General features: G+C 45.7%; 1 protein-coding gene across 3 annotated transcripts in view; it reads left to right on the plus strand.

Moving 5' to 3' along the window:
* Window positions 1–26,701, plus strand: part of scn5lab (sodium channel, voltage gated, type V-like, alpha b) — a 501,419-nt gene that overhangs the window by 268,862 nt on the left and 205,856 nt on the right. For all 3 annotated transcript variants that reach the window (XM_072576302.1, XM_072576305.1, XM_072576304.1), the window contains exon 17: window positions 8,634–8,990. In XM_072576302.1, the coding sequence (XP_072432403.1) occupies window positions 8,634–8,990 (357 nt within the window). The remainder of the gene's footprint in view (window positions 1–8,633; window positions 8,991–26,701) is intronic.

Genomic DNA, 26,701 nt, shown 5'->3' on the forward strand with positions numbered 1-26,701 from the left:
GGTGGGGAAGGGGAGAGTGGGGAGTGGTGCAGGCTGGTGGGGAAGGGGAGAGTGGGGAGTGGTACAGGCTGGTGGGGAAGGGGAGAGTGGGAGGTGGTGCAGGCTGGTGGGGAAGGGGAGAGTGGGAGGTGGTGCAGGCTGGTGGGGAAGGGGAGAGTGGGAGGTGGTGCAGGCTGGTGGGGAAGGGGAGAGTGGGGAGTGGTGCAGGCTGGTGGGGAAGGGGAGAGTGGGAGGTGGTGCAGGCTGGTGGGGAAGGGGAGAGTGGGAGTGGTGCAGGCTGGTGGGGAAGGGGAGAGTGGGGAGTGGTACAGGCTGGTGGGGAAGGGGAGAGTGGGAGGTGGTGCAGGCTGGTGGGGAAGGGGAGAGTGGGAGGTGGTGCAGGCTGGTGGGGAAGGGGAGAGTGGGAGGTGGTGCAGGCTGGTGGGGAAGGGGAGAGTGGGGAGTGGTGCAGGCTGGTGGGGAAGGGGAGAGTGGGAGGTGGTGCAGGCTGTTGGGGAAGGGGAGAGTGGGGAGTGGTACAGGCTGGTGGGGAAGGGGAGAGTGGGAGGTGGTGCAGGCTGGTGGGGAAGGGGAGAGTGGGGAGTGGTGCAGGCTGGTGGGGAAGGGGAGAGTGGGAGGTGGTGCAGGCTGTTGGGGAAGGGGAGAGTGGGGAGTGGTACAGGCTGGTGGGGAAGGGGAGAGTGGGGAGTGGTGCAGGCTGGTGGGGAAGGGGAGAGTGGGGAGTGGTGCAGGCTGGTGGGGAAGGGGAGAGTGGGGGGTGGTGCAGGCTGGTGGGGAAGGGGAGAGTGGGGGGTGGTGCAGGCAAATTTGGCAAATGTTACCAACCCCTCCAACATTCCTCAGAATTTCAGAATCCTCGCTGCTCAGAGGAAGCTGATTTAGTTCATAGCTGCAACCCATTTCATAGACCTGTCAGCACAGCCCTCATGTTAATCTATAACAGACTGATTCACCTTTTAATGTTGTCTATGGTGTTTATAGAATACACAATTACGCATCTGTTAATAACAACTAACATCAATAGATGATTTTGCCTTTGAACCTGTTTGTGGCCATTTCACAGCATTTTAATAGATGCATAATTTTACTTTTTTAAAAATTCATCTGCATAACCTCTCTCATCCCATTCGAATGAATCATCAATATTAACCTCTTGTCACCCAATGTTTGAACCATTCAAAATTAAGTGTCATTTATTCTGGGGCTATGGACAACGCAAATCAGACAAGAATCTAATTACCTGTCATAAACTGGAGGTGGATTGTTGCAAGTCTTGATTTGTTGCGGGCTATGTGATCAGGGTGTTGGGAAGTAATGATGGAATGGCCGGAGTTATCCAATGCCAATAGTGGAACGGTGGAATACATTATGGATTGCTATCGCTAGTGCATTGGAGACTGAGGGACAACCTGATTGAAATATGTTAAATTATGACAGGCATGGAGAGGATGGATAGTTGGAGTTTTTTTCCCCAGGGTGGAAATGTCAAATACAAGGGAGCATAGGTCTAAGGTGAAAGTAGGAAAAGGTTTAAAGGTGAGATACGAGGCAGGTTTGTTTAGACAGAGGGTAATAGGTGCCTGGAACGTGCTGCCCAGGGGAGGTGGTAAAAGCAGGTAGCAATATTTAGGAGGCATTTAGAGAGACACATGAACAGCAGGGAATACAGGGATACAAACCATGTGGAGGCAGATGGGGTTAGTTGACAATGACATCATGGTGGGCACAGACATGGTGGGCCGAAGGGCCTGTTCCTGTGCCATTCTGTGGGGAGAACGGGGGGGCGCACAGTGGTTAGCACTACTGCCTCACAGCGCCAGGGACCCGGGTTCAATTCCAGCCTCAGGCAACTGTCTGTTTGGAGTTCGCACATTCTCCCCGTGTCTGCGTGGGTTTCCTCCAGGTGCTCCGGTTTCCTCCCACAATCCAAAAATGTACAGGTCAGGTGAGTCGGCCATGTTAAATTGCCCGTAGTGTTAGGTGAAGGGGTAAATGTAGAGGAATGGGTCTGGGTGGGTTGCTCTTCGGAGGGTCGATGTGGACTTGTTGGGCCGAAGGGCCTGTTTCCACACTGTAAGTAATCTAATCTAATCTAATCTAAACAAAAGTGGGTGAATGACAGTAGATCAGTGAGTTAGACAGAAATGCATAAACTGTGAGAGAGAAACTAAAGAAACGACAGGACCGATACCAAAATGGGGATCTTCTTATGAAGGCAAAGACGTCCCCAGTCTATTCCAGTGGCCTTGCTAGTTTGGTTTACTAAGTGCCCCACTCAATTTCATTTTGAAATCGTAGAGCCTCTCTGCTCCCACTGTCCCCACAGGCAGCATGCTCCAGGTCAAAAGATCATCCATGTTAGGAGCAGGAGTAGGCCATTCAGCCCACAGGGAGGAAGTGAGGACTGCAGATGCTGGAGCTCAGAGTCGAGAGTGTGGTGCTGGAAAAGCACAGCAGGTCAGGCAGCATCTGAGGAGCAAGAGAGTTGACGGTTCCGGCATAAGCTCTTCATCAGGAATGTGAGGGGGTGGGGTGTGTGTGGAGGGGACTGAGAGATAAATAAGGGGGGGGGGGAGGGTTGGGCTTGGACGAAGGTAGCTGGGAAGGCTATAGATGAAGATGGAGGGTGAAGGCAATAAGTCAGAGCAGAGGGTGGAGCAGATAGGTGGGAAGGAAAATGGACAGGCAGGACAGGTCAAGAGGGCAGTGCCGAGTTGGAGGGTTGGATCTGGGATGAGGTAGGGGGAGGGGAGATGAGGAAACTAGTGAAATCCACATTGATCCCATGTGGTTTGTGGGTCCCAAGGTGGAAGATGGGGCATTCCCTCTCCAGGGGTCAGGTGGCTTGGATTTGGTGGTGGAGAAGGCCCAGGGCTTGGATGTCCTTGGGGGAGTGGGAGGGGGTGTTGAAGTGTTTGGCCACAGGGTGGTGGGGTTGGTTGGTGAATTACTTTATCAAATTGATAGGTTTGTTAAGAAGGCGTATGGTGTGTTGGCTTTCATTAGCTGGAGGGTTGAGTTTAAGAGCTGCGATGTTATGCTGCAGCTCTATAAAGCCTGGGTTAGACCACACTTGGAATATTGTGTTCAGTTCTGGTTGCTTCATTATAAGAAGGATGTGGAAGCTTTAGAGATTATGCAGAGGAGATTTACCAGGATGCTGCCTGGACTAGAGGGCATGTCTTATGAAGAAAGGTTGAGGGAGCTAAGGATTTTCTCATTGGAGTGAAGAAGGATGAGCAGTGACTTGATAGAGGTGTACTTGAGAGGCACAGATAGAGTGGATAGCCAGAGACTTTTTCACAGGGTGGAAATGGCTATCTTGAGTGGGCATAATTTTAAGGTGATTGGAGGAAGGTTCAGAGGAGATCTCAGAGGTAGGTTCTTTACACAGAGAGTGGTGGGTGCATGGAATGCACTGTCAGCAGTGATAGTAGAGTCAGATACATTAGGGACATTAAAGTGACTCTTGCAAAGGTATGTGGATGATAGCAAAATGGAGGGTAAGCCAGTTGGTTTAATCTTAGAGTAGGATAAAAGACTGGCACAACACCAAAGGCTGAAGAACCTGTATTGTTCTGCAATCGATGTTCTCAGATCCTTTCGAACTGAGATGATGAGGGATTTCTTCAGCCAGAGAGTGGGGACTCTGTGGAACTCATTGCTGCAGAGGGCTGTGGAGGCCTGGTCATTGAGTGTATTTAAGATGGAGATAGACAGATTTTTGATTAGTTGTTTGGGGATCAAGGGGTATAGGGAGAAGGCAGGAGAATGGGGTTGAGAAATATATCAGCCATGACCGAATGGCAGAGCAGTCTTGATGGGCTGAATGGCCTGATTCTGCTGCTGTATGTAATGGTCATCGTGGTTGAAATTATGTGGTGCAGTCTGTTCTGGTCAAGTCATGGTCAAACTCCCATCTTCCTTATATTGGAAAAGTCCTAACCAATTAGCACTCTCGTCTCGTTTTCCATTTGAATTGGTATTCTTGCAACTTGTCCTGATGAAGCCAGAAATCTTCAGTAAAATATTTTCTTTCAGCAATGCTTACAGTCTGTGCTACCAAATGGCTACTTTTACAACTAGTAAACCCAGTGGAGTAATGTTGGAACCATGTAATCTGCAGTTTTGATCAACACTTGTGTAGATGCAATATTATAGGAGAAAGTGAGGACTGCAGATGCTGGAGATCAGAGCTGAAAATGTGTTGCTGGAAAAGCTCAGCAGGTCAGGCAGCATCCAAGAAGCAGGAGAATCCACCTAACCAGCACACCTTTGAACTGTGGGAGGAAACTGGAAGAAGCAGGAGAAGCAGGAGAATGAAGAAGGGCTCATGCCCAAAACATCGATTCTCCTGCTTCTTGGATGCTGCTTGACCTGCTGCGCTTTTCCAGCAACACATTTTCAGCGAGATGCAATATTATACTAGTTACCATGATCTGTGGAGAAAATAGAGTTCAGGAGTCTTTTAGCTTTCCAGTTTTCTTTTCCCCTTGAATGTGAAGGTGAACAATAGTTGGAAGGAATTGGTATGAGTTATACTGTCTGCAGTTTAGGTCACCATATTATAACCGAGGCTCCGGGCAGAAAGCCGCTTAGATTTGACAGATGACACCAGAAGTGTTTGAGTATAAAAGCAAATTACTGCGGATGCTGGAATCTGAAACCCAAAAAGAGAAAATGCTGGAAAATCTCAGCAAGTCTGGCAGCATCTGTAAGGAGAGAAAAGAGCTGACGTTTCGAGTCCAACTGACCCTTTGTTTGAGTATAGATATCAAAAGAGGGTCGACAGTCTCAAGGCTCTTTTCTCTTGAGAGGCAAAGACTAAGAGATGATCTAATAGAGATCTTTAAAATTATGAAAGTTTGTGATAGAGTGAATACAGAGAGTGTCTCCTCTTGTACAGAAGTGTGTAACCAAAGGCCACTGATATGAGATAATCCCTCAGTGGGGAGTTCAGACGGAACGTTATTGACCAGAGAGTGGTGAGAATGTGGAACTCGCTCCCTTAGGGAGTGGTTGAAGCACTGAAGGGGAAGCTTGCCTTCATTGCTCAGACCTTGGAGTAGAGGAATCGGGGCATCAAATTGAGGCTGTACAAGGCATTGGTGAGGCCTGCTCTGGAGTACTGTGTCCAGTTCTGGTCATCCTGTTATAGGAAGGATAAGATTAAGCTAGAGAGGGTTCAGCAGGGATTTACCAGGATGTTGCCTGGAATGGAGGGTTTGAGTTTCAAGGAGAGCCTGGATAGACTGGGACTTTTCTCACTGAAGCCTATGAGGTAGAGAGGTGACCTCTATAAACCTTATAGAGGTTTCTAAAAGAATGAGGAGTATAGGTAAGATGAATAGTGGGTTATTTTCCCTAGGGTGGGGAAATTTAAGATGAGGGGGCATATTTTTAAGGTGAGAGGAGAAAGATTTAAGAAAGACTTGAGGGGTAATTTTGTTATACAGCGAGTTGTTCATGTGAAGAATGAATTTGCAGGGGTAAAGAATGGACCTTATAATGACCATGTAACTACTGTCAATTATTGTAATAGCCAATCAGATACATTAAGGAAGGAAACCCAACATCCTGCCCTGATCTGACTTGTAACTTCTCTCTGACGGGTAATAAATACTGGCCTTGCATTTTGGTTGGGGGTGGGGGGGGGGGGGGCTAAGGCTAAGATTATCATCAAATCAAATAAAGGTTGGAGTTTCATGGTGAATAGTAGGGCCTTAAGGAGTGTAATGGAACAGAGGGATCTTGGAGTTCAGGTGCATGGTTCTCCAACAGTGGAGTCACAGGTAGACAGGGCAGTGAAGAAGGCTTTTGGCACACTGGCCTTCATCAGTCAGAGAATTGACTATAGAAGTTGGGAAGTTATGTTGCTGTCGTATAGCACTCTGGTGAGGCCACACTTGGAGTATTGTGTTCAATTTTGGTCACCTTGCTGTAGGAAGGACGTTATTACATTGGAAAGAGTGCAGAAGAAATTTATAAGGATATTGCCAGGACTCAAAGTCTGAGTTATAGGGAGAAGTTGGACAAGCTAGGACTTTTTCCTTTAGAGCGTAGAAGTGTATAAGATCATGAAAGGCATGGATAGGGTGAACACACTCAATCTTTTTCCCAGGGTTGGGGAACCAAGGACTAGAGGGTAACAGTTTAAGGTTAAAGAGGAAATAATCAAGGAGAACCTGAGGGGGATCTTTTGTACACAGAGGGTGGTACGCATATGGAATGAGCTGCCAGCGGAAGTGGTTGAAGCGCGTACATTAACAACATTTTAAAGGCATTTGGACAAATACATGAATAGGGCAGCATGGTGGCTCAGTGGTTAGCACTGCTGCCTCACAGCACCAAGGTCCCAGGTTCGATTCCAGCCTCGGGCGACTGTCTGTGTGGAGTTTGCACATTCTCCCCGTGTCTGCGTGGGTTTCCTCCGGATGCTCCGGTTTCCTCCCACAGTCCAAAGATGTGCAGGTCAGGTGGTGAATTGGCCATGCTATATTGCCCATAGCGTTAGGTGCATTAGTCAGAGGGAAGTGGGTCTGGGTGGGTTACTCTTCGGAGGGTTGGTGTGGACTGGTTGGGCTGAAGGGCCTGTTTCCACACTGTAGGGAATCTAATAGGAAAGCATTCGTAGGATATGGGCCAAGTGCAGGAAAATGGGGTTAGGGTGGTTGGGCATTTTGGTCAGCTCTTGCCCGAAATGTCGATTTTCCTGCTCCTCGGATGCTGCCTGACCTGCTGTGCTTTTCCAGCACCACTCTAATCTAGACTCTGATTTCCAGCATCTGCAGTCCTCACTCTTGCCCATTTTGGTCGGCATGGACAGTTCGGGCCTGTCTCTATGCTGTAGGACTCTATGACTCTATGACTGTATCTTTGCTGTCACCCCAGGAAGATGAGCAACCTCAGCACAGATTGACCATTGAATGGCCTTGCTAGTTTGTAGCATATGAGGCAGCGTATTCTCCAATGAAGAGTCTTTCAAAGGCGCTGAATTTCTAAATGTTTTAAGGATCTTGACAGAGTACATGCCCGAGAAATGGCTCCCTCAGTGTGGGGAATCTTGAATCACTCAGTATAAGGGTTTATCATTTCAAACTGGGATTTGGAAAAAAGTCTTGAGTCGCAGGATTTGGAATTCTTTGGAATTCTCTATGGCAGCGAGCTGTGAACATTCAATCATTGAGCACATGGGAGGTAATGCACTTTGGTCAATGGAACATGGAGAGAGAACACAGGCTCAATGGTACATCTGTGAGTGGGGTACAGGAGCAGAGGGACCCTGAGATTCATGTACATGAATTTCTGAAGATGTCTAGGCAAGTTCAGAACAGTTGTTAAGAAGGCTTATAAGCTCTTTGGGTTTATAAATAGAGGCACACAGTATAAAATCAAGGAACTGACGCTACACCTCTACAATTCATTGATCAGAGCACATTTGGAATATTGTGTTTAGTTCTGGGCACCTTGTTTAAGGAAGGACGTTAAAGTCCTGGACGGAGTGCAAAGGAGATTTTCTGGAATAACACCAGGTATGAGGGATTCCAGACATAAGGAAAGATTCGAGAAATTGGCCTTAAACTCCTTAGAGTAGAGAAGGTTAAGAAGTGACCTTGTTAAGGTGCTCAAAACGATGAACATTTTTGATGAGTAAAGAAGGATATTCTCTTCCCACTAGTTGGTATGCCAGTAACTCAGAGTCACAATTTCAAGATTGTGAGCAAGGGAGCAAGGAGTGAGATGAGGAAAAGCCTTTTTTCAGATTTGGGATGTGTTGCCTGGGAGATTGGTGGAGGCGGATTCCATAGGAGTTTCCAAAAGACAGCTGAAGATATATTTGTGAGTGATGGAGTTAGAGGGCTGTGGAGATAGAGCTGGAGAGCTTAGCTCTTTCAGGAGCCAGTACAGATACGATGGGTAGAATGGACTCCACCTGGACTGTGCAATTCTACATTTCTATTGGAAACTAGTGTCAATAGAGTGAACATAAGAGGTCGGCCAGGAGCAGGCCTAAAGGGCCAAATGGCCACTCCAGCCCTTTTCCTGATGTTCTTCTTTTCACTTTTGAACCACCCAGTCCAATGAATACAAGCTCATGTACATATTTGCAGTGTAACATACAATCCGATTAGAAGACAATAGACTTCAGGCTATCAGTTGACTTGTTGACATGTTGTGAGCTTCAGTTCATTGGAAAACATTAATTAACCATTCTTCTACTTCCCCTATTCATTGTGATAATTACTATTATAATCATTGTAATAATTAGGGTGGCACGGTGGTTCCGCGGTTAGCACTGCTGCCTCACAGCGTCAGGAACCTGGGTTTGATTCTAGCCTCGGGCAACTGTCTGTGTGGAGTTAACACATTCTCCCAGTGTCTGTGTGGGTTTCCTCCCACAGTCCAAAGATGTGCAGGTTAGGGTGAATTGGCCATGCTAAATTGTCTCATAGTGTTCAACGATGTGTAGATTAGATGCACTAGTCAGGATAAAAGTAAGGGAATGGCTCTGGGTGGGTTACTCTTCGGAGGGTTGGTGCTGATTTGTTGGGCTGAATGGCCTGTAGGGATTCTATTCTTGGTTCTACCCTGTCTGATGCAAGATATTTATTTTGTTCCAATTTACTTCACAGCTCCGAGTCTTCAAGCTGGCAAAATCATGGCCTACCCTCAACACGCTAATTAAGATCATCGGTAATTCGATGGGTGCATTGGGCAACTTGACCCTTGTCCTGGCCATCATTGTCTTCATCTTTGCCGTGGTTGGAATGCAGCTCTTTGGCAAAAAGTACACCGAATGTGTCTGTAAAATCTCCACCAAGTGTAAGCTTCCACGTTGGCACATGTCTGACTTCTTCCACTCGTTCCTCATCGTGTTCCGTGTCCTGTGTGGTGAGTGGATCGAGACCATGTGGGATTGTATGGAGGTGGCTGGGCAGCCCCTGTGTATCCTGGTCTTCATGCTGGTGATGGTCATTGGAAACCTCGTGGTAAGTTCTGAAGTGAAGTTTCTGGGTTTTACGCTTGGTACTCTACTGGGGCTCCAGCTTGCACCCTCAGGGATAAGTTTTCATCTGCGTTTAACATAAAATCGCAAAGCCACCCATGCAAACTCCAGTGGTCTCCATTGGTGTTGATGTTCTACGTGAGCCCCCTCTTTCCCCAGGGCAGGTATGACTAAGTCCAGAGAGCATATGTTTAAGGTAAGGAGCAAATAATTTCAAGGAGATCTGAGAAAGAAACTGTTTTCACCCAGGGAGTGGTAGAAATATGGGACATACTGCCCAGGAGCATGGTGGAGTACACTCACAGCATTTAACAAGCAACACGTTGGAATATTGTGTGCAATTCTGGTCTCCTTCCTATCGGAAAGATGTTGTGAAACTTGAAAGGGTTCAGAAAAGATTTACAAGGATGTTGCCAGGGTTGGAGGATTTGAGCTACAGGGAGAGGCTGAACAGGCTGGGGCTGTTTTCCCTGGAGCGTCGGGGGCTGAGGGGTGACCTTATAGAAGTTTATAAAATCATGAGGGGCATGGATAGGATAAATAGGCAGAGTCTTTTCCCTGGGATCAGGGAGGCCAGAACTAAAGGGTTAGGGTGAGAGGGGAAAGATATAAAAGAGACCTAAGGGGTAACGTTTTCACACAGAGGGTGGTACGTGTATGGAGTGAGCTGCCAGAGGAAGTGGTGGAGGCTGGTACAATCGCAACATTTAAGAGGCATTTGGATGGGTATATGAATGGGAAGGGTTTGGAGGGATATGGGCCGGGTGCTGGCAGGTGGGACTAGATTGGGTTGGGATATCTGGTCGGCATGGACAGGGTTAGACCGAAGGGTCTGTTTCCATGCTGTACATCTCTATGATTCTATGACTCTATGACACTTACAATGGCAGGACAGTGTAGGCTTTAGAGAAATTCAAGTACATGATGCTTGTTGATCACATAATCATGGGAGGCCAAAGGGTCCGGTTCTGTGCTGTACGGCTCTATGACTCTGTTCATCCATCTAGCCCTATCAATGTTTGAGCTCTTGAGGCACAGTGGTAATGTCCCTGCCTCTGAGCCAGAAGACCTGAGTTTAAATCCCAGCTGCTCCTGAGGTGTATCTTAACACAACCATACAGGTTTATTTTAAAATAATCTTTCTTCCTCATTCCTTATGTGGCTTAGCACATCAGTGGCACCTGTTTAAGTGACTTGCTGTGGTAGCCAATACCCCGCACCAATCACCCTCTGAGTTAAGAATTGCCTGCAGGATTCCTTATTTGATGAAAAGGGGACTGAATTGATGACTACTAGTCTGGGTCTCTGTCCAAATGAAAACCTCTCCTCTTCACATCTACCCTTACAAACCCTGTCACATTCTCTCAGTCCAGAGTTGATCTTTCTCTTTTCCCATTGCTACAATCTCCCATTTATCAGTTTGTTGCACTCTATCCAATGCCACTAAAACTGTGTCTCGAAAATAGGGGGGACCCGAACTGTGCATTACAGGTGCAGTCTCACCAAGGCTCCTGACAAGTCTAACTGGTTGAATATTGATCGTGAGACCTAGGAGTTCAACATACTGCTCTACACCAATTTCAAGATATAACTCATGTGCTTTTACATGGTAAACTGGATAGATTGAATATATTCTTTACCAAATGACTCAGAGTCCAAAACAGTGGACAATTTAAATATATAAAACATTCTTTTAATGTAGTTTGGCACAGGTCTAGTTGTATGTACCTTTAGTTAAACTTGTCCGTCCTCCAGCTTGATTTAAGCATCCAGGTGAAAAGGTACTGAGATACAACAGAGAGCAAAGGCAGTCGGTTGCTTAGCCAGCCAGTGCGGACAGGATGGGCTGAATGTCCTCCTTCCATACTGTAAGTATTCAGCACTTCCATGCTAACTCTCTTGAGGTAGGCCATTGAGAACAGAGACAAAGAGAAATCTCTTCACACAGGGACCGGCAAAGTCTCAGTAACAAAACTTTCAAGATGGAAATCAATTGATTCCTAGATTCTTAAACTTCACTTGTCATTGGCTGGGCCAGCATTTATTGCCTGAACTCTGGTGCACTTAGGAAGGTTGGGGGGGTGAGATGCCTTCTTGAACTGCTGCAGTCCACCTCCTGTGGGTTGACCCATAATGCCATTAGGGAGGGAATCCAAGGATTTTGACCTGTGACAGTGAAGGAACGATGATATATTTCCAACTCAGGATGGTGAATGTCTTGGAGGGGAACATGCAGGTGGTGGTGTTCCCATGTATCTGCTGCCCTTGTCCTTCTAAATGGAAGTGGCCATGTCTATTTGTGGATGTGGTGCCAATCAAGCGGGTTGCTTTGATAAGCATTCACTCCCACCAGTAGCAGTGGTGTGTCCCATTTCCAAGAAGCGCTGCAGAAATTCACTCAAGATCCTTAGACAGTGTTTTCCAAACCCACGACCACTTCCCTCCCTAATGGCATTGTGGGTCTACCTACAGCAGGTGGACTGCAGCAGTTCAAGGAGGCAGCTCACCACCACCTTCTCAAGGGCAACTAGGGATCGGAAATAAATTCTGGCTCAACCAGCGACACCCATATCCCACAAGTGAATAAAAAAATGATTTAAAGGAGCAAGAACAAGGGCCAAATGGACTATACCTGCACTTGTTTCCAAAGTTCTCATCTCATTAACTTGGCAATTTTTCAAATATTTGTTTGGGGAATTGCTGAACAGAGGGGAATCAGGGTATCTGAGATCTGAATACATGAGACAAGTAAGTGTTCACCTCTTCAAACAATCTGATTGAAGGATTGTGGAGAGAAGAGGCAAGGGCTGAGAATGAGCAGGTCAATTCTACGTGAGACCAGGTACAGAACGAGAAATAAAGAGAGGCAAAGCAAGGTTGGACGAGGAGAGACATTAAATAAATAAAAGACAGAAACTATAAATGAAAACATTAAGTTGTAACATTAAATTTTTAAAAAGTCGAACAGCAGTTGGCTGGACGGTGTGGACAGGGAAAAGCTGTTTCCGCTTGTGAAAAGAACAAGCGGATGTAGATTTAAACTGATGTGCAAATGGAGTGAGGGTGACGTGAGGAAACCTTTTCCACTCTGCAAGTCGTTCAGGTCTGGAATGCACTGCCTGGAGGCAGGTTCAACTGAGGCATCCAAGAGGGGAGTGGATAGCCATTTGGATAGAAGTCATGTGCAGGGATATGGGGAAAGGAAGAAGATTTGTCACTATATTATCCATGGGTTATTTGGATTTCCAGAAGGTCTTTGAAAAGGTACTGTAGAGGAGTCAGCGAAATAAGGCAAGCGCCCATGGTGTTCAGGGTAAGGTATTGGCATGGATAGAGGATCGGCTGACTGGCAGAAGACAAAGAGTGGGAATAAAGGAGTCTTTCTCAGGATGGCAGCTGGTGACTAGTGCAGTTCCACAGGGGTCAGTGCTGGGACCGCAACTATTCACATTATACATTAATGACCTGGACAAAGTGATCTGAACTGAGGGCATTGTTGCTAAGTTTGCAGAGAACACAAAGACAGGTGGAGGGGCAGATAATATTGAGGAGACGGGGAGGCTGCAGGAGAACTTGGACAGGCTTGGAGAGGGGGCAAAGAAGTAGGCAGATGGAATACCATTTGGGAGCGTTTGCGGTTATGCACTTTGGTAGGAAGGTTAGAGGGATAGACTATTTTCTAAATGGGGGAAGGCTTTGTAGATCTGAAGCACAAAAGGACATGGGAGTCCTAGTTCAGGATTCTCTTAAGGTTAGCATGCAAGTTCAGTTGGCTGTTAGCAAGGCAAATGCAATGTTATCATTCAGGTAGAGGGCTAGAATACAAGAGTACGGCTGAGGCTGTGTAAGGTTCTGGTCAGACTGTATTTGGACTATTGTGAGCAGTTCAGGTTGTACGTTTGCTCGCTGAGCTGGTAGGTTTGATTTTAGACGTTTCGTCACCATACTAGGTAACATCATCAGTGAGCCTCTGGTGAAGCGCTGGTGTTCTGCCTGCTTTCTATTTATGTGTCTTGGTCTGTTAAGGTGGGTGATATCATTTCTGGTTCTTTTTGTCAAGAGGTTGCTAAATGGGGTCCACGTGGCATTCAGATTGGACCTTTATCAATCAACGCATCGATTTGGATCCCACTTACCAACCTTTGAGAAAAAGAACCGGAACTGATATTGCCCACCAGAAATTATATCACCCAGACTAAGACACATACAGACCAGAGGCTCACTGATGATGTTACCTAACATGGTGACGAAATGTCTGAAAACAAAACCGCCTGGTCAGCAAGCAAACCTACAAGCTGAACCTCAAATCTGCTCAAAAAAAATGTGAGCAGTTTTGGGCTCTGAATTTGATGTGGTTTGATTTGATTTATTATTGTCACATGTACTGAGATACAGTGAAAAGTATTGGATTGTGTGCTAACCAGACAAATCACACCTTACAGAAGTACGTCAGGGTAAGAGAACAGCATGCAGAAGGAAGGAAGATTGTGTTGGCGTTGGAGGGGGTCCAAAGGAGGTTGATAAGAATAATCCCAGGAATGAAGGGCTTTTCATATGAGGATCGGTTGAGAACTCGGGGTCTGTACTCGATGGAGTTTAGAAAGATGGGGCGGGGAGTGGGGGGGCTTGGTGGATGTGGGGTCTGCTTGAAACTTACAGAAACCTGAATGGATGTGGACATTGAGAAGATGTTTCCACTAGTAGGAGACACTAGGACCTGGGCACAGCCTCAGCGCAAAAGGAAGACACTGTAGAACTGAGATGAGGAGGAATTCCTTCAGCCAGAAGGTGGGGAATCTGTGGAACTCATTGCCGCAGAGGACTGTGGAGGCCAAGTTATTGAATGCATTTAAGACCGAGATAGATAGATTCTTGATTAGAGAAGGGATCAAGGATTATGGGGAGAAGGCAGGAGAATGAGGTTGAGAAATATATCAGTCATGTGGCACAGTGGCTCAGTGGTTAGCACTGCTGCCTCACAACGCCAGGGACTCAGGTTCAATTCCAGCCTTGAGCAACTCTCTGTGTGGAGTTTGCACATTCTCCCCGTGTCTGTCCGGTTTCCTCCCACAGTCCAAAGATGTGCAGGTCAGGTGAATTGGCCATGCTAAATTGCCCATAGTGTTAGGTGCATTAGTCAGAGGGAACTGGGTCAGGGTGGGTTACTCTTTGGAGGGTCGGTGTGGACTCATTGGGCTGAAGGGCCTGTTTCCAATCTGTAGGGAGTCTAATCATGATTGAATAGGGGAACAGACTCAATGGGCCAAATGGCTTAATTCTGCTCCTATGAATTATGGTCTTGCAGTAAAGACATGATAGGGTTAGGGTCGTCACAATTCTGTCAATCTGTGAACAATGGAATTGTGAAGGAATGAAACTCCACACGTAAAGAGGTTTCACAACTTTAAAACCCACAGCATTTCACAGCCAATGGAGTACATTTGAACTGGATTTGCTGTTGTAATGCAGGCACAGTTAATGTTGTCATTGTTAATTATCATTAGCAAGGAGGTAGTTTCCCAATAAATAACACTTAGCTCGTCATTAAAAGGACACTGGAAGATTTGAACAAAGGCCAGACATTGCGGATGCTGGGAATTTGAAATAAAAAACAGAAGATACTGAGAACTCTCAGAAGATTAGGAATAACCGTAGTCTGAAAATGTGTTGCTTGAAAAGCGCAGCAGGTCAGGCAGCATCCAAGAAGCAGGAGAATCGACGTTTCGGGCATGAGCCTCAGAGGGTAAGGGGGATTCCTGAAGAAGGGATCATGCCCGAAACGTCGATTCTCCTGCTTCTTGGATGCTGCCTGACCTGCTGCGCTTTTCAAGCAACACATTTTCAGCTTGGATCTCCAGTATTTGGAGTCCTCACTTTTTCTTAAAATAATCCTAGTCTATTGAGTACTTTTGGCTTTACCTGCTTTTTGGGAGCTGGTAGTGGTTTAACCTTTCATGGCACTTAATAAGAAGGGCTGTAAAGTTGAATACATTTTATTCCTTACTTTATTTCTCTGCCTTTACATTCTGTATTTGAATTTACTCTTTAAATTGATGCTGGAATGTGGCGACACTATACAGTGCTTTTCACTGCTTTTGTTTGTAACAAGGCATGGGTGACAACAAATAAGACAAATTAAATTAGAGAAATCCAATCAAATTCATTGTCGAGTTTACTCTGTACCGACCATCGACATATGGCGATAATGAACTGTTCAATCTGGTAATGTTGGCATTGGGCAGCAGCTTTGGAGAAGCATTTTTGGACAACAATCCTTAAATTTTGGAGACTAATCACATCGTTGGCACACGTCTGTGCTTGCTGAATCGTTTCTGCGCAGATAGCAGCTTTAGCCTCACCACTCGCTGGACGAGAAATGATGCAGAAAATAGACACGGAGTTGACAAACTTTTCCATCCATCGCAAACACTCTGAATGACAGAGGTCCTCTCCCCTGAGTGACATCTCAACACCCGTTTAAACCTGAGAACCGATGCTCACATGGTGAATCAGGCAGTGAATTATCCAGGATCTACTTCTGGCTGGAAATCTTCTGATCTAACAGCACGTAGCCTACTCCCCCCCACCCCCCCCACCGTAAATCTGTCATTCTCCACAGGACTGTCAGTGTAGAGTATAACCCTTCATTGACCCAGTCCCTCCTCAGTGACCCTGGACTCAGTTGCCGAGTGGAACCACAGAATTGCAGAGATCGCCAGCACAGAAGGAGATGATTGACCTTTGACTCCTCTGTGAGTGCTCAGTGACAGCTGCCCACTTATCCCCATAACCTTTACATTACAACAACAACACTTTCAATCACTTCACAAAACAGATTTTTTTTTGTTCAGAAAAGAAGAGGTTGAGAGGTCATCTGACCTAATCGGTCAAATTATCATTGGGTTTTGTTTATTTTTTTCTTAGGATGTAAACCTCACAGGAATCATTTGTTGCCCGTCCCCTCATTGCTCTTGAGAAGTTGGTAGTGAGCTGCCTTCTTAAACTGCTGTAATCCTTGGGGTGTAGGTCTTACCTGGGATTTTCACGGCATTGTGGGTCTTCCTCGGCTCTCATTGACTGCAGTGGTTCAAGGTGGTAGCTCAACCAACATCAATGTATAAATCTCATGACGCTCCGTGGTTAACTGGATGTATTGAATATAAAAGATGAAGTTGCCATAGTCCTAAAGCACTGTACTGACTGGTGGTGGCTTAGGTAAAAACAAGGACTGCAGATGCTGGAAACCAGAGTCCAGATTAGAGTGGTGCTGGAAAAGCACAGCAGGTCAGGCAGCATCCGAGGAGCAGGACAATTGGTGTTTCAGGCAAAAGCCCTTCATCAGAAATAGAGGCAGGGTGCCTGCAGAGTGGAGTGATAAATGAGAGGGGGGCTTAACCTGGTGGCTTTATAAGTCTTAAAGATTCTATCTGGAAAAGACAAGGAAGATGAACTGTTTCCACTGGTTGGGGATTCGAGAACTAGGGGGCATAACCTGAAAACTAAGGTCAGACCATTCAGGAGAGATGTTAGATTTGTTTATTTGTACCAAGGTAGAGTGAAACTTGGAGAATGTCACCATTTTCCAGCACCATCTTGGATTATGGAATAAATTCATGAATAAGTTGTATAAATGGTCAAGGACGTTAGGAAACACTTGTACACACAAAGGGTGGTAGATGTTTGGAGCTGTCTTCCACAGATCAGTTGTTCATTTTAAATCTAAGAGAGGTAATTTTTTGTTCAGCAAAAGTATTAAGGGATATGGGCCAAAGGCAGGTACATAGAGCTGGGCTCCAGATGAGCCATGATCTTGTTGAATGGTGGAACAGGCTCAAAGGGCTGAATGGCCTACTCTCGCTTCTCTGTTTACCACCATCTTCTCAAAGGCAACTCAGGATGGGCAATAAATACTGGCCCAGCCAATGAGACAAGTGAATAAAGAAGGTGCACCTATATTACTGTGGGGGGAGGAGTTCCAGGATTTGGACTCAGTGACATTGAAGCACTGACAACATAGCACCAAACAGGGAAATGGTGTTGTCATGTTAATGCCACTCGGCTAATAATCCAGAACACAGGCTAATGCTGTGGGAGCATGGGTTCAAATCTCACTATGGTGAAATTTAACTTTAAAAATCTGGAATTAACAAGCCATGTAACCATAGCCAATTGTCATAAAAAACCCAGCTGGTTCCCTAATGCCCTTTAGGGAAGGAAGTCTGTCTTCTGGTCTTGGTGACTGCAGTTCCATAGCAACGGGGTTGTGTTTCAATTGCTCGCTTGGTAATTAAGGATAGATAATTAATGCTGGCCCAGCCAGCGATGCCCATATCTTGTGAATGATGCTGTAAAAAGCAGAGAAGCTTTCTTTTCTCCTTCTGGGCCAATCCAACAACCAGGAGCAATAAACACATGGAAGTCTCATAATAAATCCAGGGGAAAGCCCTTCACTCAGACAGTGGCTCGTGTGGGGAACTTGTGAAATCAGTCAAACAGAATAGCATGTGGGGGAAGTTAGACAGGCACACGTGGGAGCAAGGAATACAAGGATTTGTTAACAAGTTGGGAAGAAGGAAGAGCTGGTAGAATATAAACAGCTCACAAAAAGCAGTTGGACCGAACAGTCTGTAAGCTCAATATAACCAGCCTTTGGTTTTCTTGCATTTGGACATCATGACTCAGTATTTGATGCTGCTTCTTTATTTCCTTTTTCTTGGGTTTATAAGCTGCTCAGGAATATTGACCCCCCCCCCCCCCAATGTAGGAGTGAAGCTTGTGACCTCTTCACGGTGGCTCAGTGGTTAGCACTCCTGCCTCACAGTGCCAGGGACCTGGGTTCGTTTCCACTCTCAGGTGACAGCCTGTGTGGGGTTTGCATGTTCTCCCCATGTCTGTGTGGGTTTCCTCCATCACCCTGTGAGGGGTACTCTGGTTTCTTCCTGTAATCTCATGATATGCAGATTAGGTGGGTTGGCCATGCTAAATTGTGGTCCCCATTGTGTTCATGCATGTACAGGCTACATGGATTAGTTATGGGGAATGCAAGGATAGGGTGTGGGGCTGGGTGTAGATGGGATGCTGTAAGGAGGGTTGATCTGGACTTGATGGGCTGAATGGTCTGCTTCAGCCCTGTAGGAAATCTATGGAAATGGCAGAAGAGGATAGGATACATACTGAATCAGATCTCTACAAAAACAACATTTTATTTCATGGTAGAAGTTGTAATACTTACTGATTTTTTGAAAATGTAATTTGATTTATTATTGTCACATGTACCTAGCTACAGTGAAAAGCTTTGTTTTACATCCAGTACAGGCAGAAAGTGCTTTACAGTAATAGAGCAGAGTGAGGGATGCAATGTTACAGCTGCAGAGAAGGTGCACAAAGTGCAAGATCAACAAATAAATTTAAATTTAAAATTTGAGAGGTCTCAGAAGTCTGATAACAGCGGGGAAGAAGCTGTCCTTGAATCTGTTGGTGTATGTTTAAGCTTTTGCGTTTTCTGTCTAATAGAAGAGGTTGGAAGAGATTCTAACCAGGGTGGGATGGTGTTGTCTGTGTTCCCAAGGCACTGAGTCAAGAGATGGAAGGTTGTGTGATGGACTGGGCTGTGTTCACAACTCTCTATCATTTCTTCTGTACTAGATTGACACCCCTGGTGTCTCATGTCAAGTCACCTTCAGTTGAAGTGAGGTTCAGAAGCTGAGGGAAAACTAGAAAGTTGCCACCCAGGTAAATAGTGCGGTGAAGAAGGCATATGGCGTACTGGCTTTTATTGGTAGAGTTCCGGAGTCCTGAGGTCATGTTGCAGTTGTATAAGACTCTGGTGCGGCCGCATCTGGAGTATTGTGTGCAGTTTTGGTCACCATATTATAGGAAGGACGTGGAGGCACTGGAACGGGTGCAGAAGAGGTTTACCAGGATGTTGCCTGGTATGGTAGGAAGATCGTATGAGGAAAGGCTGAGGCACTTGGGGTTGTTTTCATTGGAGAAAAGAAGGTTTAGGGGTGACTTGATAGAGGTGTGCAAGATGATTAGGGGTTTAGATAGGGTTGACAGTGAGAACCTTTTTCCACATATGGAGTCAGCTATTACAAGGGGGCATAGCTTTAAATTAAGGGGTGGTAGGTATAGGACAGACTTTAGGGGTAGATTCTTTACTCAGCGAGTTGTGAGTTCATGGAATGCCCTGCCAGTAGCAGTGGTGGATTCTCCCTCTTTATGGGCATTTAAACGGGCATTGGATAGGCATATGGAGGATAGTGGGCTAGTGTAGGTCAGGTGGGCTTGGATCGGCGCAACATCGAGGGCCAAAGGGCCTGTACTGCGCTGTATTCTTCTATGTTCTATGTAGACGGGGCATACAGAAATGCTTCATTCAGGTCATGTTTTGAAATTATATTTTCTATCCTTATTCTTATAAAATATTTTGAATGTATGTCATAAATTTAAAGAGGCCAGCCCAACTATTTTTTTCAAAAATGCTTTCACATTTGGGGACTGCACTGGCTAGGTCAACATTTATTAGCCAGAGGGAGTTGAGAGTCAACCACACACTGCTGTGGGTCTGGAGTCACACTTAGGCCAGAGTTCCCTCCTTGAAGGGTAATGACTAACCTGATGGGAATCACAGCTACCATTTATTCCAAATTTTTATTGAATTCAAATTTCACAGTCTGTCACGAGTGAGGTTTGAACCCATGTCTCTAGAACATCCTGATGAAGAGCTTTTGCCAGAAACGTCAATGTTCCTGCTCCTCGGATGCTGCCTGACCTGCTGTGCTTTTCCAGCACCACTCTAGTCTAGACTCTCTCGAGCTTTAGCTTCGGCTGTGGGTTGCAAATCCAGTGACATTATCACTCACCACTGCCTCCTTCAGGCAAATTGAAACCAACTGTCACTCAGAATCGATCATCTGATCTTGAGGTGAAAGACTGCAGTTCGCTGAGGCACAGAGGCATTTGGGAGCCCTTGTCCATAGATCACAAAACGCCAGCATCCAAAGTTCTGCAGGCAGAAGGGAAGGCAAGTGAAAAGTCTTTACTTGAAAGGGAATGGAAGTCTTGCTAAACTATACAAGGCACAGGTCAGAACAAAGTTGGAATACTGTGGATGCCTTATCTAAGAAAAGATATAGTCTACGCTCAAAACGTCGACTCTCCTGCTCCTCGGATGCTGTCTGACTGGCTGTGCTTTTCCAGCGCCACACTCTTCGACTCTGATCTCCAGCATCTGCAGTGCTCACTTTCTCCCAGAAGGTTCACTGGGCTGATCCTGTGTACGGACAGACTGCTTTATGAGGAGAGGTTGAGTAGGTTGTTACTCTACTAATTGGAATACGTAAGAATGAGAGGTGACCTTATTGAAACACACAAGAGTCTGAAAGGGATTAACAGGGTAGATGCAGAAAGGTTGTTTCCTTTCATGGGAGAGTCTATGGCAGGAGTGTATAACCACCGAGTAAGAGGTCGCACATTTAAAGCAGAGATGAGGAGGAACTATTTCTCTTTAGGGGTTAGAGAATCTGTGGAATTCTTTACCACAGAGGACTGTTGAGGTGTAGACATTAAGAATATTCAAGACTGAGGTAGGTAGATTTTTCATCAGGAGGGGAATCCAGGGTTATGTGGAAAAGGCAGGAAAGTGGAGTTGAGGATGATCAGATCAACCATGATCCCATTGAAAGGTGGAGCAAACTCGATGGGCAGAATGGCCTACTTCTGCTTCCACATCTGATCAATGACTTTGAAGTGGGCACTTGACAGAAATAAAGTTGCAGGCCAACTGGGTTAGAGGGGCAGAATTGGACTGACTGTAATACCTCATGGACAGCCAACATAGATTTGATGGACCAATGCATCTCCCTCTGTGTCCTACATGCACCCATGACTTTATGATCATTTTTCTTGTTGATGTTTGGGACACTTTGTACACTGGCTGCCTTTATCTGATTATAGTCGTCACTATAATCCATTCTCTGTGAAACATTATGGGATCTTCTAAAAGGAAAGGAATAAAGGATATAAAGCCTGGGAGGTAAACAAATGGGGCTCGTTGATGTGAAGGAGTTTTTCTGGGGAACAGAGAGACACCCAACTGAATAGCTACAGACAGGCTTGTCTCAGCCAGTGTCCATTACAAATAGCAGGAGAAAGTGAGGACTGCAGATGCTGGAGATCAGAGTCAAGAGTGTGGCGCTGGAAAAGCACAACAGGTCAGGCAGCATCTGAGGAGCAGGAAAATCGACATTTTGGGCAAGAGCCTTACATCAGTAGGCCCACCCTGATGTAGGGCTCTTGCCTGAAACATCAATTCTCCTGCTCCTCAGATGCTGCCTGACCTGCTGTGCTTTCCCTGCACCACACTCTCCATTACACTCAGTGGCTGTTTATGATGGAGAGATGTAGCACAGAAATGTGAAACCACAGAGAGGTTTCCTAGCCAAGATATTAAGGTATGGATAGAGCCAGGAAGGGGTGAGTCTCAGATAGAAATTGCTCGCCTTGAACTTTCCTTTGGATCATTTCTTTTCTCCAGGAAAAGATGTTGTATTAGATATGGGCCTAGAATTTTGCTGAAGGACTTTCCACAGACAACCAGGGCTTGCAATAAATGAGTGACACTGCAGCCAGTTAAAAGAGGAAGAAAAGTGGCTTCTTGTGAAGCCTCCCTTAAATAGCCCTTCATTCCGATTTAGTCCAACTAAAGGGACATATCAAGTTTGCTAGTAGCTTAGCGTGCATCTACTTTGAACATAAGTTCCTATGAATTAGGTGCAGGAATCCCTAAGAGTCTGCTGTGCCATTCAACAAGATAGTGGTGCGATTGTGGCCCCACCCCCACACTCCTGATGGACTTTCACTTTCTTGTTCGTCAAGAAGCTGTATATCATTGCCTTAAGAATCTTTAATACCCCCAACCCCCACCCATCCCACCCCCACCCCCCCACCCCCACCGCTGCTCTAGGGCGAAGAGAATTTCAAAGACTCATAACCATCTGAGCGAAAAAAAGAATTCTCCTCATTTCCACCAAAAATGGATTTTTAATTGGTGCTTCCTGGGTTTTTTTCTGTTCCACAAGGGAGCTTCAATGAGATTCTTCAATGTGATCACCTCTCATTCTTCTAAACTCTCACAGATACAGATCCAAACTATCCAATCTTTCCTAATAAGGTATACCCTTATCTTATACCCTGGCCAACCTTTATAGAGGCACCATCGAGAGCATTCTGTCTGGATATATCACTACCTGGTATGGCAACTGTACCATTCAAGATCGGAGACAGTTACAGAGAGTGGTGAACTCGGCCCGGACAATCACAAAGGCCAACCTCCCATCTATAGAATCCATCTACCAGGCCCGCTGTCAAGGAAAGGCCGCCAGCATTCTCAAAGATCCATCCCACCCTGGCAATGTTTTTCTACACCCTCTACCATCAGGGAGAAGGTACAGAAGCCTGAACACACGCACCAGCCGGTTTCGAAATAGTTTCTACCCTACTGTTGTTAGAATACTGAATGGACTCACAAATTCTTAACATTCGCCTGTACCTGTGTTTTTGTTTTTGCTGCTGTGTACGTATTATTGACTTACCTATGCTACTTAACTCTGTGATCTGCCTGTATTGCTCACAAGACAAAGCTTTTCACTGTGCCTCGGTACACGTGACAGTAAATTCAATTCAATTCAATTCAATTCAATTCAGTTAACACCTCTCTGCTCAGCCCAGTTATCAGTTAAGTGAACTGCATCTAATGCTGTTATGTCCATAAGTAAGGCAATTGTACTCCCAATGTGCTTGCATCAATGCATTGTACAACTGGAGGAATACATCTCCACTTTTATTTTCCATTTCCCTTGCAATGGAATCACAGAATTGTTACACTACAGAGGATGGCCATTCGGCCCTTTGTGTTTACACAGGCTGTTCAGTGAACATCATTATTTAGTGTCATTCTCTCACCCTGTAAGCTTGATTTGATTTGATTTGGTTTATTATTGTCACATGTACCTCAGTGCAGTGGGAAGTTTTGTTTTCCATGAAGTACAGGCAGATGATGCCGCACAAAGTCAAACAGAGTGAGGACTACAAAGTTACGGTTGCAAAGAAAGTGTACAAAAAGCAAGATCAATGTTAGGTTTGAAATTTGAGAGGTCCATTCAGAAATCAGATAACAGCGGGGAAGAAGCTGCTGTTGAACCCCTTAGTCCGTGTGTTTAAGCTTTTGTATCTTCTGCCTGATGGAAGAGGTTGGAAGAGATTCTCTCTGGGGTGGAAGGGGTCTTTGATGGTGTTGGATGCCCTTCTGAGGCAGAGGGAAGTGTAGATGGAGTCAGTAGGTGGGAGGTGATGGATTGGGCTGTGTTCACGAATCTCTGTAGTTTCTTACGGTTCTGGGCTGAGAGTTGCCGTACTAAGCCGTGATACATCCAGCCAAAATGCTGTCCGTGGTGCATCTGTAAACATTGGTAAGGGTCCTAATGGACATGCTGAACCTTGCACATTGTTTCAATTGAAATAAAATAATGATTTAAATAAAAGAATTCCTCAGTTGAAAATGTAGCTGCAGCGGGAGGTTAAGAAGGCGAGCTATGTTGGCCTTCATAGCGAGAGTATTAGAGTACAGAAACAAGGAAGTCTTGGTGCAATTATAGAAGACATTTGTGAGGCCACACCTGAAATACTATGTGCAGTTTTGGTCTCCTAATTTAAAGTAGATTCTCTCCAGCCCTTCAGCCCAACAAGTCCACACCGACCCTCTGAAGGGTAACCCACCCAGATCCATTTCCCTCTGCCTAATGCAGCTAGCACTATGGGCAATTTAGCATGGCCCATTCACCTAACCTGCGCATCTTTGGACTGTGGAAGGAAACCAGAGCACCCGGAGGAAACTCACGCAGACATGGGGAGAATGTGCAAACTCCACACAGACAGTTGCCCGAGACTGGGATTGAACCGAGGAATCTTGGTGCTGTGAGGCTGCAGTACTAACCACTGAGCCATCGTGCCACCCCTTTCTGAGGAAGGATGTTCTTGCTATAGAGGGAGTGCAGTGAAGACCAACCAAATTGATTCTTGGGATGTTAGGACTGGCATTGAATCAGTTAGAATTGTAATCACACTGAAGTGTAGAAGAACGATGGGGAACTCATAGAACACTGTGGAACTGTAACCGCACTGAACCGGCTGGATTGCAGGAAGTATGTTCCCAATGATGGAGCATCATATATTGGTTAGTATTGAAACTCAGGCTTCCCTTGTATCAGCCTGCACTAATTTTGTTTGGATTGTGTGTGAAAAGCAGAAAGTGAGAGGGAGAATTCAACCACTGCCAGAATGTGTGAGACAGAGAAAAAACAAAGGAGTCAAATTAATGAAACACCTTCTCTCCGAAGCAGCCAAGACTAATTAGTTTTAAAGTTCAGTGTGTCTAGGCCAGTGAGGCAGATATTTACACAGAGAAGAGAACAGTGAGACAAATTAACAATTAAAGTGCTTTTTAGATGAATTATCAGCAATCTTTGCACTCCCTCTGTTCTGAGATCTGTCGAACCATCAAGATAGGAAGATGCGGCCTTGATTTGATTTCTCTGTTGGTGTCTCTAAGCGGCTCATATTGTGTGGCAACGGGTCTCTTGAGTTATGAGAGTGTGGTGCTGGAAAAGCACAGCAGGTCAGGCAGCATCTGGGGAGCAGAAGAATCAACGTTTCAGGCATAAGCCCTTCATCAGGAAACACCTCACTTTCACCTCACAGCAGCCCTCACTTCGTCCTAGGTTTCTTGAGTTATGATTAATATACAACAGAGAGACAGGTCATTCTGCTTAATCACTGCTAAAGTGTTTCACTTGACCAGGACGAAGTTGAAAACCACACAACAACAGGTTATAGTCTAACAGGTTTATTTGGAAGTACAAGCTTTCGGAGCGCTCCTTCATCAGGTGGCTAGTGAGGCAGGATCACAGCACACAGAATTTATAGCACAAGATCATTGTGTCATACAACTGACCAAACCTAGATTGCTATTAAGTCTTTCATCTTTTAGAGTGGGTTGCAGGTTTCAATTCACATTCCCGAGATAACTTAAGGTTTTATAAAAAATGCTCAGACAATGTGTTAAAGCTGTGAAGTTAGAATCTGTCTGTATCCTAATCTTGAGTCAAACTGGTTCTATTTCCAAAGTGGGAATTTATAAAATGTCACATGGATTGACTGCTTACAGATTGTGTGCTTTTTGAACAAAATAGAAATCTGCAAATACAATTCTGCAAATGCAAATTTAGTCCATAGACTTATATGTGCATGTACATGTGTGTGCGTGCGTGTGTGTGCGTGTGTGGTCTATGTGTGTGTGTGTGTGTGTGTTTGTGTGTGGTCTATCTGTGTGTGTGTGCGTGTGTGTGTGTGTGGCCTATCTGTGTGTGTGTGTGTGTGCGTGTGTGTGTGTGTGTGCGTGTGTGTGTAGTCTATCTCTGTGTGTGTGTGTGGTCTATCTGTGTGTGTGCGCGTGTGTGTGGTCTATCTGTGTGTGTGGTCTATCTGTGTGTGTGTGTCTATCTGTGTGTGTGTGTGTGTGTGTGTGTGTGTGGTCTATCTGTGTGTGTGTGTGTGTGTGTGCATGTGTGTGTGGTCTATCTGTGTGTTTGTATGTGTGTGTGTGTGTGTGTGTGGTCTATCTGTGTGTTTGTATGTGTGTGTGCATGTGTGTGTGGTCTATCTGTGTGTTTGTGTGTGTATGTGTGGTCTATCTGTGTGTTTGTGTGTGTGTGTGTGGTTTATCTGTGTGTGTGTGTGTGTGTGGTCTATCTGTGTGTGTGTGTGTGTGTGTGTGTGGTCTATCTGTGTGTGTGTGTGTGTGTGTGTGTGTGTGGTCTATCTGTGTGTGTGTGTGTGTGGTCTATCTGTGTGTGTGTGTGTGTGGTCTATCTGTGTGTGTGTGTGTGTGTGGTCTATCTGTGTGTTTGTGTGTGTGTGTGTGTGGTCTATCTGTGTGTGTGTGTGTGTGTGTGTGTGGTCTATCTGTGTGTGTGTGTGTGTGTGTGGTCTATCTGTGTGTGTGTGTGTGGTCTATCTGTGTGTGTGTGTGTGTGTGTGGTCTATCTGTGTGTTTGTGTGTGTGTGTGTGGTCTATCTGTGTGTTTGTGTGTGTGTGTGTGTGTGTGGTCTATCTGTGTGTGTGTGTGTGTGTTTGTGTGTGTGTGTGTGTATGTGTGGTCTATCTGTGTGTGTGTGTGTGTGTGTGGTCTATCTGTGTGTGTGTGTGTGGTCTATCTGTGTGTGTGTGTGGTCTATCTGTGTGTTTGTGTGTGTGTGTGTGGTCTATCTGTGTGTGTGTGTGTGTGTGTGTGTGTGTGTGTGGTCTATCTGTGTGTGTGTGTGTGTGTGTTTGTGTGTGTGTATGTGTGGTCTATCTGTGTGTGTGTGTGTGTGTGGTCTATCTGTGTGTGTGTGTGTGTGCATGCGTGCTGCTTGACTGTGTGTATGTGGTCAGTCCATGTTTGTGTCTGTGTGGGGTATATCTGTGTGACTGTGTGTGTACCCGGGTGCATGTGGCCCTTGTGTGTGTGTGATGGAACAATCAGAACACTTTCTTTTCTCACTGAGATCCTGAGAGAAGGGGCCCAGCTCACAACGTATCCATTGGTATGTTTGAAAAGAGTCACAGGAAAGGTGAGGTAAGTTGGAAATCAG

Source organism: Chiloscyllium punctatum, chromosome 8 (genome assembly GCF_047496795.1).
Source record: "Chiloscyllium punctatum isolate Juve2018m chromosome 8, sChiPun1.3, whole genome shotgun sequence".
Taxonomy (NCBI): Eukaryota; Metazoa; Chordata; class Chondrichthyes; order Orectolobiformes; family Hemiscylliidae; genus Chiloscyllium; species Chiloscyllium punctatum.